Genomic DNA, 17,119 nt, shown 5'->3' with positions numbered 1-17,119 from the left:
CCTTCAAACCAAACCCTCACCTGTGTCAGGAGCCGTCACAGACCCCGAGACTGCCAGGGTCCACGAGTCCCTGCTCTGCCACTCGGTGACCTCAGGACTGTGACAGCAGCAGGAGAGGGGACACACGATCTCCCACGCCGACCCGAGCCCAGCGAGGCGCCTGAGCAAATGCTGTGTGGCCGCGAGACTAAGGAACACGGCCGCCGTCCCTCTGAGAGGCGCGCGGCCCCCCACCCCCCGCTGCCCCGCAGGACAGGGACGGAGGCAGACTTGACGGTGGGGCCGCACGCGGTGGTGCACGAAGCAAGCCTCTCTTTTCGGAAAATACTGTCCAAAGAGGACTGTGCAACGGCGCACTGTCAGCAACGAAGTCGTACAAACACAGACGGGCGGGAAGAAAGGAGGAACCACCCAGAACCCCACCACCGACCGGCCGGGAGGTCGTTCTCAGTGAGCTGCAACCGTAACGTTCAGCGTCTGCTGCCAAGTCCCCATTTCGGGACCACCGGGGCCAGGAGGGAGCTGGGGGACCCTGAGCAGCTCTGGGTCCTGCCGGGAGGGACTGCTGGCACACCACGCCCGGGGCCCCGGGTGTTGGGGCAGAATAACGGAAAACGACCCAAAAGAACAAGAAACCATATTCTGCCAGAAGGACCTGGATCCTGGGGGTGGGGACGGGCAAGACGATTTACAAAGCGGCGGCTCGGGGCAGGCGGGGAAGGGCCGCGGCGGCGCTCTACATCCAGGCCCTGTCGCGACCCTCCTTCTAGAGGGTGCTGGGGCCCTGGGGCAGGGGGAGGACGCAGCCTCGAAGACAGGAGACACAGAGTGCATCCCACGCCATCTCTGCCCTGGACGGAAGACCCTGGGGTGTCCAGGCCGCCCCCCGCAGGCCTCTCCTACCTGTCTTGAACCAGCCATCCTCGGTGAAGGCGCGTCTCGTTTCTTCTGGTCTGTCCCAGTATTCTCGGAACACAGACGGCCCTCTGACCAACAGCTCCCCTTCCTTCTCCTTGAACCCCGGGGTCACCTGCAGCATGGGAGACAGTGGACCCCTCTCAGGAGGGAGGCTCCACCTGCCTTTCTCGTGACCCCTCACCACACCCTCTTCTGAAACTGGACACATCGTTGGAAATGATTGAAAATGCATCTTTCAACACTAGACCTCAGGTGGACACCACAGTAGTGAGTGTCTCCGTGTTCACCCTCTAGACTCGAAGCCAGGAGTCGCTGACCCATGTCACAGGGCCTGGCTGGATTCGAGCTGCCCGTCCACTTCTCAGAGTGAGCTCCTGGCATCGAAGACTCTCCCTTTCCAGGGTGTTTCCTGCACACTCCACGGCACAGGGGAGGTTCAGGGACATGGCCAGCCGCCACAGCACCCACAGGGGTCCGGCGGCTCCCATGGGGCCTTCTGGAGGTGGTCACTTTGCTTGTGGAGAAGGAACCGAGCACGCAGCCACGCGAGAGAGGACGGGCCGGCCTCAGGTGCCTGGGACAGAGGGCGCCCAGATGGCGTGGGGAGCAGCGGGGGCGGGGGGTTCACGTCTCGGCTGTGAACACAGGGCAGGGCAGCGCAGGAGGGAGACGTGGCTTTACAGGAAACGGAGAAGGGCTCCAGCAAAGCCAGGAGAAGGCGCAGAGCACGTGCATATGCGGAGGCCCTGCGGGAGCCCGTCCTCACACAGAGCGGAGGTGACCGAACGGAGGCCAGGGACCCTCTGGTCTGAAGCTCAGCTCCCCCCCAGAATGAACTTATTCTGGGGAAGAACCATCCCTTCGAAAAGGCTGTCAGACTGCCGGGCTCATTCTCTGAGGCCTGGAAGCAGGCCACACTTCCCAGGCCAACAGCCGGCGGCCGACCAGAGCCGGCCCTGCCCCTGAATCTCTCCGCGGACACCGCAGCCCACTCCCCGCACCAGGGCCCAGCCCTGTGCCCGCCATCCGGCCTGCCTGGAGGATGTGTTTCCCAACCAAACCAGACTTGATTTCACCTATTTTTCCCACTGCTGCCCTTGGTCTGATCCACTGCCAAGGTGAGACCATCTTTTTGCTGGAGATGGGGGACCTACTTCCAAGCATCAGCCCCGAATCCCAGATCCAGGGTAAGTAATGAACAGGGGACGCCTGGGGGCTCCGTTGGTGAAGCGTCTGCCTTCGGCTCAGGTCATGATCTCGGGGTCCTGGGACGGAGCCCTGCGTCAGGCTCCCTGCTCGGTGGGGTCTGCTTCTCCCTCTCCTCTGCCCCTCCCCCGGCTCATGCGCTCTCTCTCTCACACAAATAAATAAATAAAAATCTAAAAAAAAAAAAAGAAGAAGAAAGTAACATTCAGGATGGAGGAAAAGACAAAGACCCGTAGATACAGAAGAAACAACAGAACCTTGGCCAGCTGGTCTCAGCTGAGGAATTACCAGGGAACGTTCCTCAGAAGGCAAACAGTGCCAGAGTTAGCACGAAAACTCAGAAACGAAATAAGAATCAGTAAATACTTGGGTGAGTAACACGGACCGTTCTGTTGCTCAGCAGTTCTTTCCAACAGTTTAGAAGGCAGAAAGCAAACACGGTAGCTCCGATCACGGGCTTTGCTTCCGTGCAGGATTCCACATGACAACCAGGCCGCACAGGGAGACAGCAAAGTGACCGGGATTCTGTGCCTGACCAGGCTGCAGTCGGGCTCCCGAAGCTTCTCCTAGGCCACCTGGGCCCTTCCTGTGACATCCGGTTCTAGTAAGAGCCCCACTCCGTCAGTTCAGCAGGAGCTCCCCCACCCTGATACACTGTCACCCTCAAATCTGCTCTCACCCCCAGGGGACATCTGATCACCCCAGCCTGCCCTCAGAAGAAATCCTGGTGGGTCGGTTTAGCCAGAATCCCCACTCAGCCCTGATGTGTCCCCTCAGCAAGTCTCCACCCACTGACCCCACCGCGCTCCTCGGGAGTGAACGTCCACGGGCCCGTGCGGCACTCAGAGCTGGGACACCCGGCTGCGGGGGGCCCACAGCCTCCCCGGGGTCCTGAGTCCCGTCCGCCTCACCACCTCCAAAGAGGGTCACTGAACGTCTTCTCTCTGACCGTAGGAGTTCTGCTTCTCCAGGACTGGTGAGGACTGGTCTAAGCAGATACGTATCATAGCCCCCAGAACCACAAAACCCATCCAGGAGTGTAAGGTCAGGAGCTCGAGCACCAAATGACCGTGTAACACTGAGGAATGAGTTCAGAGAGGCCTGAACGGGCAGCTGAGCGACAGGGAGCTGAGGGAGCTACTGTGGGGGGCAGCACGCGGCGGCGGGAGACGTTCGAGCATCTCAACCACTGGGTCAAATGTGAGCACTGCTCTGGACACGCCAATTGGAAGACTGCGGACTGGACTGGAAAGCCGGACGTGATCCAACCCTACACCGTCTGTGAGAAACTCACCTCCAGGGCAGCGCCACAGGCGGTGAAAGCAAGGAGACAAGACCACGCACAGCATGGACACCAGTCAGAGCAAAGTACACTGACCACAGCTTTGTCAACACCAGGCAAAGGCAACATACGAGCAAAGGACTGAGGACAGAACGGTCAGGTCACCGACACGCCAGAACCATTAAACACGTGCATTCACCAAGGAAGAGACTTTCAAAATACATCAGCAAAAATGCAAAAGCAGAAACAGACAATGATGGTGGGGGAGTCACGTATATCCCCCCCACCCCGCACCCAAGAACTGGACCGACGCTCACGGAGCCGTGGGACCGGGCAGCACCGACCACGGTCCGTGGCCTGACGTCTGTGTCGCAGCACTACCAGAAGCAGGCGCGTCCACCAGGAAGGCCATGTTTGGGGGCACACACACGCGTTCACAAATTTAAAGGAACTGGAATTGTATCCAACAAGCTTTGACTATAACAGAAATAAACTACAAGTGAGTAACAGAAAGATAACACTCTCCAAACACCTGGAAAACAGACAACACGCTTCTAAATAATCCGTGAGTCCAAGATGTCTTAAGGGAATTAAGAAAATTAGGAAATAGTTTGAACTGAATGGAAACGAGAACATCCGAATTTGTGCGGGGGAGGGCAAGCCCCCACAGCTGAGGAAGACCTGGCCAGCAAATGCGCGAATTGGGAAAGGGGAAAGTAATAGAGAAAACTCACGGAATCCAAAACCAAGTTCTCTGAAAAAGGTTCAGTAACAGATAGACAACAAGGAAGAGTAACAAAAGAAGCAGAAGACACACACTGTCCACGAGAGAAACGGGCAGGCGCCGCCTCAGACCGCACAGGCATGGTAGGACGGATAAGGAGACACCGAGAAACACCGTGCAAAACTCCAACCACTTAAGTGGATCAACTTCTCAAAAACCACGCTCTACCAAAATTCACCCAAGATGCACTAAAGGACCTGAATTGTCCTATAACGATTAAAGAAAATGAAATCATAGTTAAAATCTTCCAAAAAAGAAGCCTCTGGGCCCAGATGGTTTCACTGGTAAGTTCTAGTCAACATTTCAGTAAGTAGGTAATACCAATTATATGCAGAAAGCACAGGAGGGGGAAATAATTCTCAACTCACTTTATGATGCCAGCACTACCCTGATACCCAAACAAGACAAAGCAGCACAACAAAAGGAAACCTTAGATGCAAACACCCTCCGCGAAATGCTGGCAGACCCAATCCAGCACATCTAAAATAAATGACACACCACAAGCAAGTGGGGTTTGTCCCAGGAATGCGAGGCTGATTCAATACTAGAAAATCAACCAATGAGATCTACTATATTAGCAGCCTAATGAGGAAAAACCAGTTGATGTAAAAAAGCATCTGCAAATACATCATCCAGCGGGGCTCAGCTGGATAACCATCCGAATCTTGATTTCGGGTCAGGTCATGATCTCAGGGCTGTGAGACTGAGCCCCACGTTGGGCTCCCTGCTTCTTGGAAGCCTGCTTCTTCCTCTCCCCTTTCCCCTCCTCCAGGAAGAAAAAGAAAATATTTCATCCATTCATGCTAAGAACTCAACATATCATGAGTAGAATGGAATCTACAAGAAGTCTACGGCCAACGTTATTTTTAATAGTCTTCCCATTCAGCATCACACTGGAATCATCAGGGCAATTAAGACAAGAAGAAGAAATGAAAACACACAGATTGAAAAGGAGGAAGTAAAACTACTCCTACTTGGAGAAAACATGACTGTTGATATGAAAAGTCCTAAAAAACCTACAAAAATCCCTTCTAACTCTAAAAAGAGAATTTAACAAGATTGCTAAAGGATATGCAGCCAATATACTGAAACTGATTATATTTTCATACCCCAGCAATGAACAGTTCAAAAACAAACCGAAAAGTCCACACCTGCCGTGACTGAAAAAGAAGGAAAGGAGGGGACGGCGGGAGGAGAAGGCAAGAGAAGGACCTGGTTATAAGCCCAGCGGGACACACAGCAAAGCAGACCTAAGTGAGCGCGGAGGCATACCATGTTCATGGACTGAAGACGCAGCATAGGGGAGATGTTAATTCTCCCTAAACTGATTTAAGGTTTAATGCAATTTTATTTTTTTATTTTTATTTTTTTTTTTAAGATTTACTTATTTGAGAGAGGAAGAAAGAGATAGAGAAAGTGAGCACACACACACACACAAAGAGAGAGAGAGAGAGACGCAGGTTTCCAAGGACAAGAGCCCGACACAGGGCTCGATGCCAGGACCCTGAGATCATGACCTGAGCCGAAGGCAGACGCTTAACGACTGAGCCACCCAGGCACGTCGTTAATGCAACCGTAAAAAATATGTATTTATTTGAAAGAGAGAACGAGCACGTGAATGATGGGAGGGCAGAGGAAGAAGAGAACCTCAAGCAGACTCCGCGCCGAGCAGGGAGCCTGACGTGGGGCTCGATCCCACAACCCCGATATCACGACCTGAGCTGAAACCAAGAGTTGGATGTTTTGAGCCAACCAGGCACCCCATATTTAATGCAATTTTGATCAAGATCCCAAGAGGACTTTTCTTTTTATTAAAGATTTTTATTTATTTATTTCTCCTCTCTGAGAAGAGAGGAGGTCAGAGGGAGAAGCAGGACCCCACACAGCTGGGAGCCCGATGCGGGACTCGATCCCCAGGCAGTCGCTTAACTGACGGAGCCATCCAGGTGCCCCCAAGAGGACTTTTTATAGAGACAAGCTATTTATAAAATTGGTTTGGCAGGTGGGGCTCCTGGGCGGCTCAGGTCATGATCCCAGGGTCCTGGGATCGAGCCCCACGTTTGGCTCCGCTCAGCAGAAGTCTGCGCCTCTCTCTGCCGCTCCCCTTGCTCATGCTTGCTTTCTCTCTCAAATAAGTAAATAAAATCTTTTAAAAATAAGCTGGTATGGCAGACAAAGTAACTAAAGTAGCTGAATGAGAATAAACTTGGTGGCATAGCACCATTGTTCTGAGACTCACCATAAAGCCACCAGTGGTCAAGACTGGTGTCGGAGAACCAAACACACAGACCGATGGGGAGCATACAACCTGCGTACAGACCCTGCTGAACGTGTGACGCCCGCCACAGGTCCAGCAACACAAACACAGACACTTCTACCAGCCCTAATTCCTGCCCGATTTGCCAGGGAACCTTGGCTCGAGGCAAAGCAAGTACAAAGTAAGATACACCGTCATTTTCCTTATGCACCTCTGCCCCGCAAAGGAAAAACACAAAGCATTTTATTTTTCAGGGAGAGAGAGAAGTCAAGCAGCAGTATGAAGGTTGAAAGACATACCCCCCGTCACACGCTGGCTTACGTTCCCAACTCATCGCACAGACCCTGGACTACACGGTCAATCTGATTTCACTCGCTGACGCTCATGAGTTTCAGAGACAGGAGAGCGGTGATACCACGAGGGAAGACGACCATCTGAGGGGAACACTGAAACATCCGCTCACACTAACCCATCGCCTGGACCAGCAGGTCACAAGCAGAGCCAGAGCCCAGCAGGGGGTTCCGACGGACTCAGCATTAACACCCACCTCTGCTGGGAAGAGAGCAGATCTGGGCACCCCAGCTGTTCCCAAGGACATGCGGGTGCAGGCTGGAGGGGGCAGAGGGCCAGACCCGGGTGCCCAGCAGGCAACACACGCAGCTGCTGTTCTCATAGGGGCCTCTGGTCTTCGGGCATCGCACCTCTGCATGAGAGCCCCCCCCATCATACTCTGACCAGGGGCCGTGCTAGAGAAGCCCCAGGCCTGGAGGAAGCCTTCTCATCTGCAAGCAGCCTGACCATCGTCTTCTCCATCAGCAGCAGGTTCGGGCAAGGCCCCTGACACCCACCCACGTTCCTGACGAGGGGTCTGCGCCAAGCTTCTGAGGGGCTGTGGCGGGAGGACGCACGGGACGGCGGGCAGGGGGCTCTGGACCACGGAGGCCAGCGAGGAGAGGCAGAACCCGAGGCAGAGCTCTCGGGCCTGTGGGCCTCTCCTTGGCTGTGGGCTCCCGCTGTGTCCTGGTGAGTGGCTGCCCACTCCTCAGGCCTCAGATGTGGGCTGCACCAGGAGGGTCTGGACACCCACGCAGGATAAGCCCACGGCAGGAAGGAGCCTCTCAGGGGTTCCCGGCTGTCGGGAACAGCGAGGCACGGGGTGGCTAAGTGCTCGCAGACGTTCATGGGGTGCGTCAGGGCCACCGGCCTTCCTCTTCCTCGTGAAGCTCCCCCGTTGGGGGCAGGGCCACCTCCCACCTGTTTCTTGCTAGAGAGGGGGTCAACCCACCGCCTCCCAAGAGACCAGGGACGCATGGCTGCCGTCGGGCTGCTGTTCGTCCGAGGTGAGGGCCTCTGTGGGCCAGTTTGGTGGCCGGCCCCCGACCGTCGCAGGGTCAGCGCCAGGCCCTCAGGCACTCCGCCCCAGCCCTGGCCCTGCTGTGGGTCACGGGCAGCAGTCGGTGGCATGCGGCTGTGACAGACGGCAGTGACAGGCAGGGGCGGAAGGAGACGCATCTGGGGAGCCCGGGAGATGCTGGTGGCCATCGGGAGAAGAGGCAGCTGAGCCGGCTGCTGACCACAGTAACAGCTTGCATACGGATGAACAAGATATTTGATTTTTAAGGGGAAATCGAGGGAAGCGGAGCTCGCTGAGGCCGCCCCGCTCCAGCCTGGACCCCGGCGTGGCGTGTCTGTGGCCTCAGCCACAGATGTTCCTGGGTGACGGCCAGCAGCGACCTTCCGCTGTGCGGCGCTGGTCCGCTGACGCACCCGGTGCTGCCGGCGAGCACTGGGTTCTCTCGAGAGTGAATGAATGGAAGACAAATACACGGATAGAGACGTATTTTAAAGGTGAAGCTGGCGGGCGGCCATGGCTTGCGGAAGACGCAGCCCGGCAAACAGGCACGGGGTCCCACGGGCAGCCGTGGGATTCACTGCAGCCCCGCAGGGAGAGGGGACAGAAGCCAGATGAGACCGTGGAGGCAGAGCAGGAGGCCCGTCCAGGTGGAGGGCCCGCGTCGGCAGCACCCCGACTCCTGCCGGACAGAGCTGTGCACAGCAGGGAGGACGGGGTGCCCTGGGCTGCCACATCGCCAACCAGCCACAGCCGGAGCAACCCCACGGTGGGGACTCGGCTGAGACATGCCAGTTTCACCACACAGGGACCAACAGTGGCAGCCCAGACTATTCCCTATGGGGCCCACAAGTGAGCCACCCTCCTGAGCCGTCCGGCCTTTCCCAGACTCCAGCCCCACCCCACTGCCACGGCCCTGGGAGCCCCAGGCATGTGCTCCTCCCCTCCTGCTCTGGGGCTGTGGCAGCCGACGCGGACTCTCCCTCCTGTCTGGGAAGCACCACTTGGCCCAGCGACCCCTCTGCTCCTGTCCTCCCCAACGGCTCCCGTCAGCAGGGCCGAGCCCCCAGAGCCCCCCGGCCACTCCCTCCTGGTTCATGGTCCTGGGCTCTGGCTAGAGAAGCACCACGGGCTCCCGGGCTGCAGAGGCCTGGGGGGACCTCGCTCCACACTGCCCCTGGGCCAGGTGGCTCCAGAGGACACCGTGCCTGGCCCAGAAGGAGGACCCCCGCCTGCCAGCCGAAAACAATGCATGAGAGAACCCGAGTCAAGGTGCCTCCGGCAGGCTGGCCCAGGGCTTCTCAGGGAAGGCGTCCTGGGCACTGCTGTGCTTCCTACTCCGTCAGCACCCAGTGTGCTCCTGCTCAGGCATCTCTGTCCCTGAGAAGTGTGGACATCACGCCTGTCCCTCAGGCCTTGGGTGGCATTGCCAAGCTCTGGGTCCCCTCACTGAAGAGCAAAGGCGTCACCTGAGCCCAGACGGAACCCCCGGGAAGGCCCCGTACCTGACGTCACCTGCTCAACAGACAAGAGGAACCGATGGCGGTGGGTGAGAGACCCCAAGGATCCGACACAGGACATCCTGGTCGGTCAGGGACACCCACGGTGCTGGAGGGGTGGGGGCACAGGCACGGCCGGCGTGGAGCCTGCCCCACGGCACGGAGGGGAGCAAGTGCGGGCCTGGAGCCCTGGCACCACCAGGGAGGACCGGCTCCGGGAGCCTGGCGAGGGTCTACGGGCTGGCCCTCCACACGGGGCCCAGGTGAGGGGTCCCGGGCAGGCAGAACACCTTCCTCACATCACTGCGAATGTTATCACAGGGTCACACCCAAAAGCACCCTGACCCGCCCGTGTGCTCAGCCGCCTCCTCGACCCCGACTTCGGAGACAGACACGGAGACCACAGATGGGACCAGTGCCAAATGGGAGAGCCGGGGCCGTGGGGAGACGCGGCTCACCTCTCCTAGCAGAGGCCACTCCCACGGGGCGTCCAGCCCAGGCATCAGCTTAGACCGTCTCCTTTTCATCAGGATCCCAGCCCCCCGGCCCCCGAGGTCTTCTGTGATTGTTATTCCCTTGCGATCAGCCGACTGCAGCTACGGGCGCTCTGCGGAAGACAGGGACCCCCCTTCTCCTGCTTCACCCCTGTGAACTCAGAGCAGCAGCGAGAGCCCGCGGTTGTTCCAGCGGCCGGCGCGACCTTCACGTTCAGGGCTCTGGGAGTCGTCCACACCGGCCTCGTGAGGCTCCCGGAGCTGGCACAGCCACCCCGGCTTCACTGAGTGGAGAAAGGGTCCCGCCAGCACGGTACTTTGAACCAGATGGCGCCTACAACCACCTCCGTTTTCACAAGGGCTCTGTGAGGCTGTCATGACCCCACCTCATGGTGTCCCCGGTGGACGGAGCCTGGGGGCAGCGGGGCAGAGCCCTGGAGGTTGGGCCCAGCACCGTCCAGACGGCCACAGTGCCTGGAAACACCAGCAGCTCTGCTGTCCGGAAGGAGCCATCCCCGTGCGAGGGGTTTCAAACCGGAAGCGGAGACTCTCCCCCCCTGGGGCTGGGTGGCCACGGCCACAAGACGCCGCGCGCTGCCCACCTGCGTCTCCCTGTCGTTTCCTTCCGCGTGGAGCACGTAGGGGCAGCCCTCCTTCTTCGGGTTTTCTGAGACTATGCGCACCTCCACGGCTGGCAGCGGGGTCCCCACGGAGCCTGCGGGAGAGAGGAGAGGGCTGCACAGAACGCCGTAGACCCCAGAGCCAAGGGGACAGGGCTCGGCTCCGTGTACGCAGGTGGCCACCCGGCTGCACGGCTGCCAGCGCTCACAGCCGCCCACAGCCCGTGAGGCCCGGCTCTGGACACTCCGCCAGCTTGGGGAGGCTCCCGGCACCTGGGCTGGAGGCTGGGGCTGCTGCTTCCCCACTAGTGGCCGGCTGGGCAGTAAGGGCCCGGGGGCATGGAGGACTCCCGCACACGGAAGCCCAAGAGGGATGGGGCTGGCCGGTGGAGAAGGCCGCCAGCATGCTGGTTCATTTATTAGGCATCTGCGGTTTGCTCCCGAAGCACCTGGTGGAGCGGTCTGCCGGGCCCTGAGTCCCCACAATCCCCTAACAAAGGACCGATGTGGCAGAGGTCCCAACACCAAAGGCTCCGCCTCTGGGAGAACCCACATGAAGGACTTTAGGCGCTTTATCTTAACCCCTGCAATCAGCGAGCGCTTGTTCCGGGACTAATGCCTGGGGCACTGACTCTACCACCTGACACCTGCTCAGGATTCCGGGACCCGGACTCCGGGGCAGCTCAGTCCCACGGCCGCGTGTGCTGGGATGGCACTGACTGTCCCTGTGGTCTGTCTTCTGCATCTGAGGTCGGGGCTGGAACCAGAGGGCTCTCAGCTGTCCTATCCCCAGTGGCCTCATACCTCCACTCTGGTCAGAAGCCACATCCTTGCCTGGTGGGGAGCACAGCAAGCAGCTCCCTCCCAGCCCTGTCTCCTCAGTTTGCTTCCAAAGGATTTGCAAATCCAAGTTAAATGTACGTGAGACACAGTGAATCATCACAAAGCCGCAAAGCCACACAACTCATGGCTTTCTGCACATTCATGACACTGGGAACTGCCCCTGCCATCTGGTTCCAGAACGTTCCGTCCCCCAGAAGGAAACCCAAGCCCTCAGCAGCTCATCCCCTCCCACACCCCCCACTCCTGCCTGCGTGGACCTGCCTGGTCTGGACTTTCCCTATGGAGCCTGGGACCCGGCCTTCCCCAGGCCTCTGCTGGTGCCAGTGCTCACAGCCTGGGGCCACACAGGCACCGGGACATGAGAGACGCCGGCCGGGAAGCGAGGGAGCATCATCCGCAGCGTGCAAAGGAGACATGGGGACCAGACGGGACGTCCTGTGAGCCCAGCCCCTCCAGCCCCACTCGTGGCCTTGCTTGCACCGCCAGCAAAGACCAGACGCTGCTCCACAACCGGTCCAGACACGCGTTCGGGTGACCTCAAGGTCGTTTCCTTTTCTAGATTAAATGAACAGTTCCTTTCCTTGTGGATTCATTTCAGCGACAAGCTTAACTCCTCCATTGCACACGCTGCTGTCCCCCGGCCTCGCGCCCACGCAGAAGGGCTGACCGCGGCTCAGCGGTGGGCCAGGGCCACAACCTCGCCTGTGGGATGCCGAGCTGGGCCAGGGCCCAGGGTCCTCACACGGCTCCCAAGTGCTGGTGTGTTAGGGCCGGAGCTCAGCATGACCTCGGTGTCAGCCCTCAGTGACCACAGTGTTTGGTGGTGACTCATGACGAAAACATGTTAAAGCCACAGAGCAGGTTTGATGGAGGAGGCCCGTGTGGTATGGGAGCCAGCCAGGAGGGGCTCAGACGGGCCATGTGGACCCCGCCACGTGTCCTGACAAGGCCGCAGTTTCCTGCTGCTGCACCGGGACGAGGAGCCGGAGCGCCGAGGGCACATGGAGTGCAGCCGTCGGCTGACTGACCCAGTCATGAGGCCGGGCAGAGGCAGAGCCCCTCGGCCGCCGAGTAGGCAATCAGAACGAGCACCGTCCGCTGCAAGAGAACCTTCCGCAGGAGCCCGGCCTCGCTCAGAAATCAAGGCCGGCTCTTCCACCCCTGTCCTGCCGAGCTCTGCAGGGGGAGGTGCGCGGGCCCCGCTGCCAGCCGGAGAAGGGCAAGGCACCACCTGAACACCGCCTACTTCCAAGCCAGTCACAGCGGCGTGTCCCCAGATGACCACTGACCGGAGCGTCCCACGCGCCCTCTCCTGGAACCCCGCAGAGCTGAGCTGCCCACCACCACCTTCTGAAAAGGACGTGACTCAGGAAGAGCAGATGGGAGAGATGCCCAGGAAGGGAGGGTCCCCCAGCTCCTGTGCCCCCAGGGCACCCCCCAGCACCTCCTCTGTGCACCAGCATCCTTAGGGTTTCTATGGAGATCCCACAATTCATGAAGCCAGCGGCCACCGACTCAGCCCGCAGCCGCTCTCCCCAGAGGCTCTGCCCCTCCAATTGGCCCGGTGGTCCCAGGTTGTCTCCTTCGCACACACTCAGGTGCTGGGGAGGGGGCTTCTGTGAACAGTAAGACCCCCTTGTGGCTCCCATCACCTAGAAAATTCCAAGGGTTCCGGGACCTCAGTACCAGCTATGGAGAGAGACCAAATGTCTATTTCTTACCAGAAGAGGGTCCTCTGACCGTCGCCCTCAGCCGAAAGCACCAGCCTCCACACTCACCGTCCTCCTCTGGCCTTTCCGTCCACTGCCTTCTCCTTCGGACACTTATTAAAAAGGAAGAAACCCTCTTCCCAGCTTCCTCCTGCTCCGCTCTGGCCCCTTCCCCATCTCAAGAGTGAACGCTGTCACAGCCATTATAACCTGCAAGGGAGGTGCTGACACCTAGCTGGAGACAGCATCAGACACGACTGACATCTCCAGGCAGAGACAACGGCCGCAGTCCCGTAGGCCTGAGGTACTGCCGGGTGAGGGTCCCGCACGGGAGACGCTGCAGTCCGTGCGGGGCAGCCCTGGCTCCAGACCACGCCCACCCGCCCGAGTGGGCCAGATGGAGCAGAGCCATCAGCAGCAGCAGTCTCCTGCCCCCGTGGGGACAGCACCCCCTCCTGTCCTGTCCTGCCCCTGCGAGGACAGCGCCCCTTCTGGTGTCCACCTGGGCGGCGGTGTGGGCCACGGTCAGAGGTGCGTCTCGTTCTTCTGAATCTCTCCAAACCGCTGTCGGCTCTCCCCAGATAAGCGTAACTGGCCTGCGGCCCTGTCCAGCATCTAGGGAGGGAGGCCGCGCTGCAGCTGGTCCCGAGAGGATCAGAAGGGGCAGCTCAGGTCCTGGAGCCCCTGGCAGCGTGCCACGGAGCCCGCCGCAGGAGCTGTTCGCGCCTCTGATCTCCACCTCCAATGACTGCCGATCAGGCATGGCCGCACGAGGCCATGAATTATTCACCCCCTTCGAGGTACCGCCAGGGACACAGAGAAGATCAGTCAGAAGATCCGACCCAGATCCTGGCACGCGGCAAACGATACTCTTCGTGCAGCACGTCCCTCTTTCAAGGCTGGCTTTGCCCTATGCGCCCGTCAGCCTTTGAGCACCTTTAATGGACCCGGTGTTCACTGCATGGACCGTGAGAGCCACGCTCAGAGGCCTTGCAGGCAGCCGGAAGGAGGGGCCGGGCTGGAGTGACCCTGAGCTGGAAGCAGGTGTGGGGCCCGGGGGCGGGGGGGTGGCCACGTCCCACCTGATGCCAAGGAAAGCCCTCAACCAGGTTTCTCCAGAAACGACACCACTTTGTTCTCTAAACCGAACAACCAGCATTGTACTCGACCGCTGGCGGCCTGCTTCACAGACACGGTCACGGGCATCTGATCCCGAGGCAAAAGGAGTGACTGCACCCACGCCTGCACGTACCTCAGTGTCCTTGAGGCCGGGTCACAGCTGTCGCCACCACCTCAGACCCAAGGATTTCTGCCTAATAAACCTTGGGGATCGGAGCCTTCGTGTTCTACCTTCCTGGAAAAGGCCCCGTGAGTCGGGGACGCTCGTGGGACCTCTGTCCTGACCTCTGCTTTCCCCTCTCAGCTGGGGGCGCTCCCTCCAGCACCAGGGTGAGCCCCGGCTGGGCCTCCCTTGCACAGTGCTTCCCGTCCTGACGCCTGGTCTTGTTTGCTCTTCTAATGAACCAGGGGGTTCCCCAGGCCTCTCTGCTCCCTCCCTTCCCCTGACACCATGCACTCCCGGCAAAGCAGGTGTCCCGGGGCAACAGTGTGGACACCCGCTCCGCCCCAGGCTAGCCGTGCAGCCCCGGCCACTTGTATGGTTGCCTAAAGCCTGTGTCAATGGGATAACGTCACCCGTGCGTCGGGGGCTGCTCTGGACACAGTGTGGCTGCTTTTGGGGAGGCTGAGTACTCACCCACCTTCTGACCAGCAACCCCACCCTGGGTGTTGACCCACGAGAAATAAAAAGGCACGTGTTTGCAGAGGACCTGCACACACGAATGTCTACAACAGCTCTGCTGGTTACTGTCCCCAGATACAGGCCCGTGTCCTTTGGCGGGGGAGCAGGCTAAGAAACAGTGGCCTGTCGGTACGTGGGATTGTACTCAGTGAGGGAAAGGAACCCACATCCACATGGGTGAGTCCTGGACACATCCCGCTAAAGGACCCAAAGGCCATGTCCTGGACACATCCCGCTAAAGGACCCAAAGGCCATGTCCTGTATGAGTCATTGTATGACACTCCAGAAGCAGCACGACTACAAGAGAGAACAGACGCGTGCTGGCCTCGCCTGGGGCGGAGGAGGTGCTGAGCCGTCACAGCCGTCCTCACCTCAAGCCTGGGTCGGCTTTTCAAAACCTGTTTCCAGAACCTCATGGAAATAGACATGGGCAGGGTGAGCGTGACTGAGTGTGCGAGATGCAGGGCCGTAATCACGGAGTCAGAGCTATGCTGCTGGGACTTCTCCTGTGCTGTGGGCTCCCAGGGCTGGGGGGGACGCCGCGTGGAGACCAGGAGAGCGCCGGGAGCGGAGCGGGGCACATCCACAGCTCGGGCTGTGGCTCTGTCAGCAGGGTCCCTGCTAAGGAGCCAGGATGTGCAAGTCTGACTTAACGTCAAAGCATCTCAGGGAAGGCTGGACAGTGAGCCCAGGGCACGGAGCCCTGTCTGCTAGCAGGTCATAGGGGACCCCCTCCCCCACAGCCCCTATGCCCTGCATGGCTGCAGGTGCCTGCACAGGAGGCTCCGGCCAGTAGCCCACGAGGCCTGCCTGGAAGCAGCGCCTGCCCCGGGAGGCACTCTGCTGAGCTCGTGGTCCTAGTCATTCCTGTTCTTCCCATTTGTCACCCGGGAAGGACACTGGTTTCAAGGACACCTTTCTGTCCTGTCCCTGACGGCCAAGTGGGAAAAATGTGAGTGCCCACGGGGGACAGGCCACAGCCGCCCCAAGTAAGTTCCCTGGCCCGGCAAGGCAGCGTCCTCCCCGGCCCGGCCCAGCTGAGGGCGAGGACACAGCCAGGAGGCTGCTTGTACCTGGCACACGCGTGGCGGTCAAGGGGTTGGACAGGGCCATGCCGATCTCCGTCATGCCGTAGCGCTCCAGTAGAGTGTGGCCTGTGATGCCCTGCCACCTCTCCAGCACCGGCAGGGGCAGGGCGGCGGACCCTGAGACCATCAACCTACGAGCACAAGAGAGGCAGCCTCAGCTTCCTGCAGCCAGCCCTGGGCCGGACAGTGCCGCGCTCTCCATGCAACACCAGTGTCCCTAAGCTCATGACGACAACGCCCGCCGGTGGCTAAACCCGAACTCTGTTCTTTTCAGAGTTTGTGGGGGCATCATCGAGCAAAACAGGTCTTCAAAAGAAACAGGTAGGGGCACCTGGGTGGCTCAGTGGGTTAAAGCCTCTGCCTTCGGCTCAGGTCATGATCTCAGGGTCCTGGGATCGAGTCCCGCATCGGGCTCTCTGCTCAGCGGGGAGCCTGCTTCCCCCTTCTCTCTCTGTTTCTCTGCCTACTTGTGATCTCTCTCTGTCAAATAAATAAATAAAATCTTAAAAAAAAAAAAAAGGAAAAGGTAACTACAATAAAAAACAATTTTAGGGTCTTTGGAGGCGTTCTTTGCACACGACAAATACGTGGTCTGTAAGCGGCCCTAGACCACAGCTATGATAGTAAGAATTTGGTCTGGGGGGTAAACTGCTTCCAGGTCTAAGGAGCAGGAGGGGCAGCCATGGAGACCGCCCAGAGCTGAGCACCGAGGCAGCTGGTGAGCTCGCAGCACGACACCGGTCACTCGCACCACACCGAGCGCGGCCCGTTCATGCCAGCCAGGCCGTGGGCTCTGTGTGCCGTGAGAGGCTGTGCTTGCCACGGGACATGTGTCATGGGGCTCTGGTCCCAGCAGAAGTCGCCAGGCCACCTACCTGCGTGTGCACGGTCTCAGGGCTCACACCCGAGCAAGAATCAGGCCAAAGGGCGCTGTGTCTGTGGGCTTGCGAGAGAGCAGAACAAGCCTCACGCCACGGAAGGGCCCGGAAGGTCCAGCACGTGTTTGTCAACGGGGCTTCGAGGGGCAGGGTAGGGGTGGGGGCGCTCCATGGGGGAGGGGGGGCTCGAGGGCCAGAACGGGGGGCCTGAGACCTCGTCCTTCCAACTGGACCACGAGACAGACAGAGACAGATGCAGAGAGAGACAGAACACGGACAGTCACGCAGGAAACGTAGCTCACTACAGCTTTAAAGGCTGGGGAATACTGCTTCCTACCACTTGGGCCTGTTCGGCTGAACATACATGATGTCAGCTGCCCTCTATGACC

The 17,119-nt window shown here is 59.3% G+C and overlaps 1 protein-coding gene across 2 annotated transcripts in view; it reads right to left on the bottom strand.

Annotated features, from left to right (window-relative positions):
• ACSF3 (acyl-CoA synthetase family member 3) overlaps window positions 1–17,119 on the bottom strand; it is a 49,374-nt gene that overhangs the window by 12,259 nt on the left and 19,996 nt on the right. For both annotated transcript variants that reach the window (XM_032323847.1, XM_032323846.1), the window contains exons 5-7: window positions 15,838–15,983; window positions 10,394–10,506; window positions 904–1,030 (exon numbers count right to left, since the gene is read on the bottom strand). In XM_032323847.1, the coding sequence (XP_032179738.1) occupies window positions 904–1,030; window positions 10,394–10,506; window positions 15,838–15,983 (386 nt within the window). The remainder of the gene's footprint in view (window positions 1–903; window positions 1,031–10,393; window positions 10,507–15,837; window positions 15,984–17,119) is intronic.

Source organism: Mustela erminea, chromosome 19 (assembly GCF_009829155.1).
Source record: "Mustela erminea isolate mMusErm1 chromosome 19, mMusErm1.Pri, whole genome shotgun sequence".
Classification (NCBI taxonomy): Eukaryota; Metazoa; Chordata; class Mammalia; order Carnivora; family Mustelidae; genus Mustela; species Mustela erminea.
Note: the sequence above shows the minus strand (reverse complement) of the source record. Positions and strands in the feature narration are given on the sequence as shown.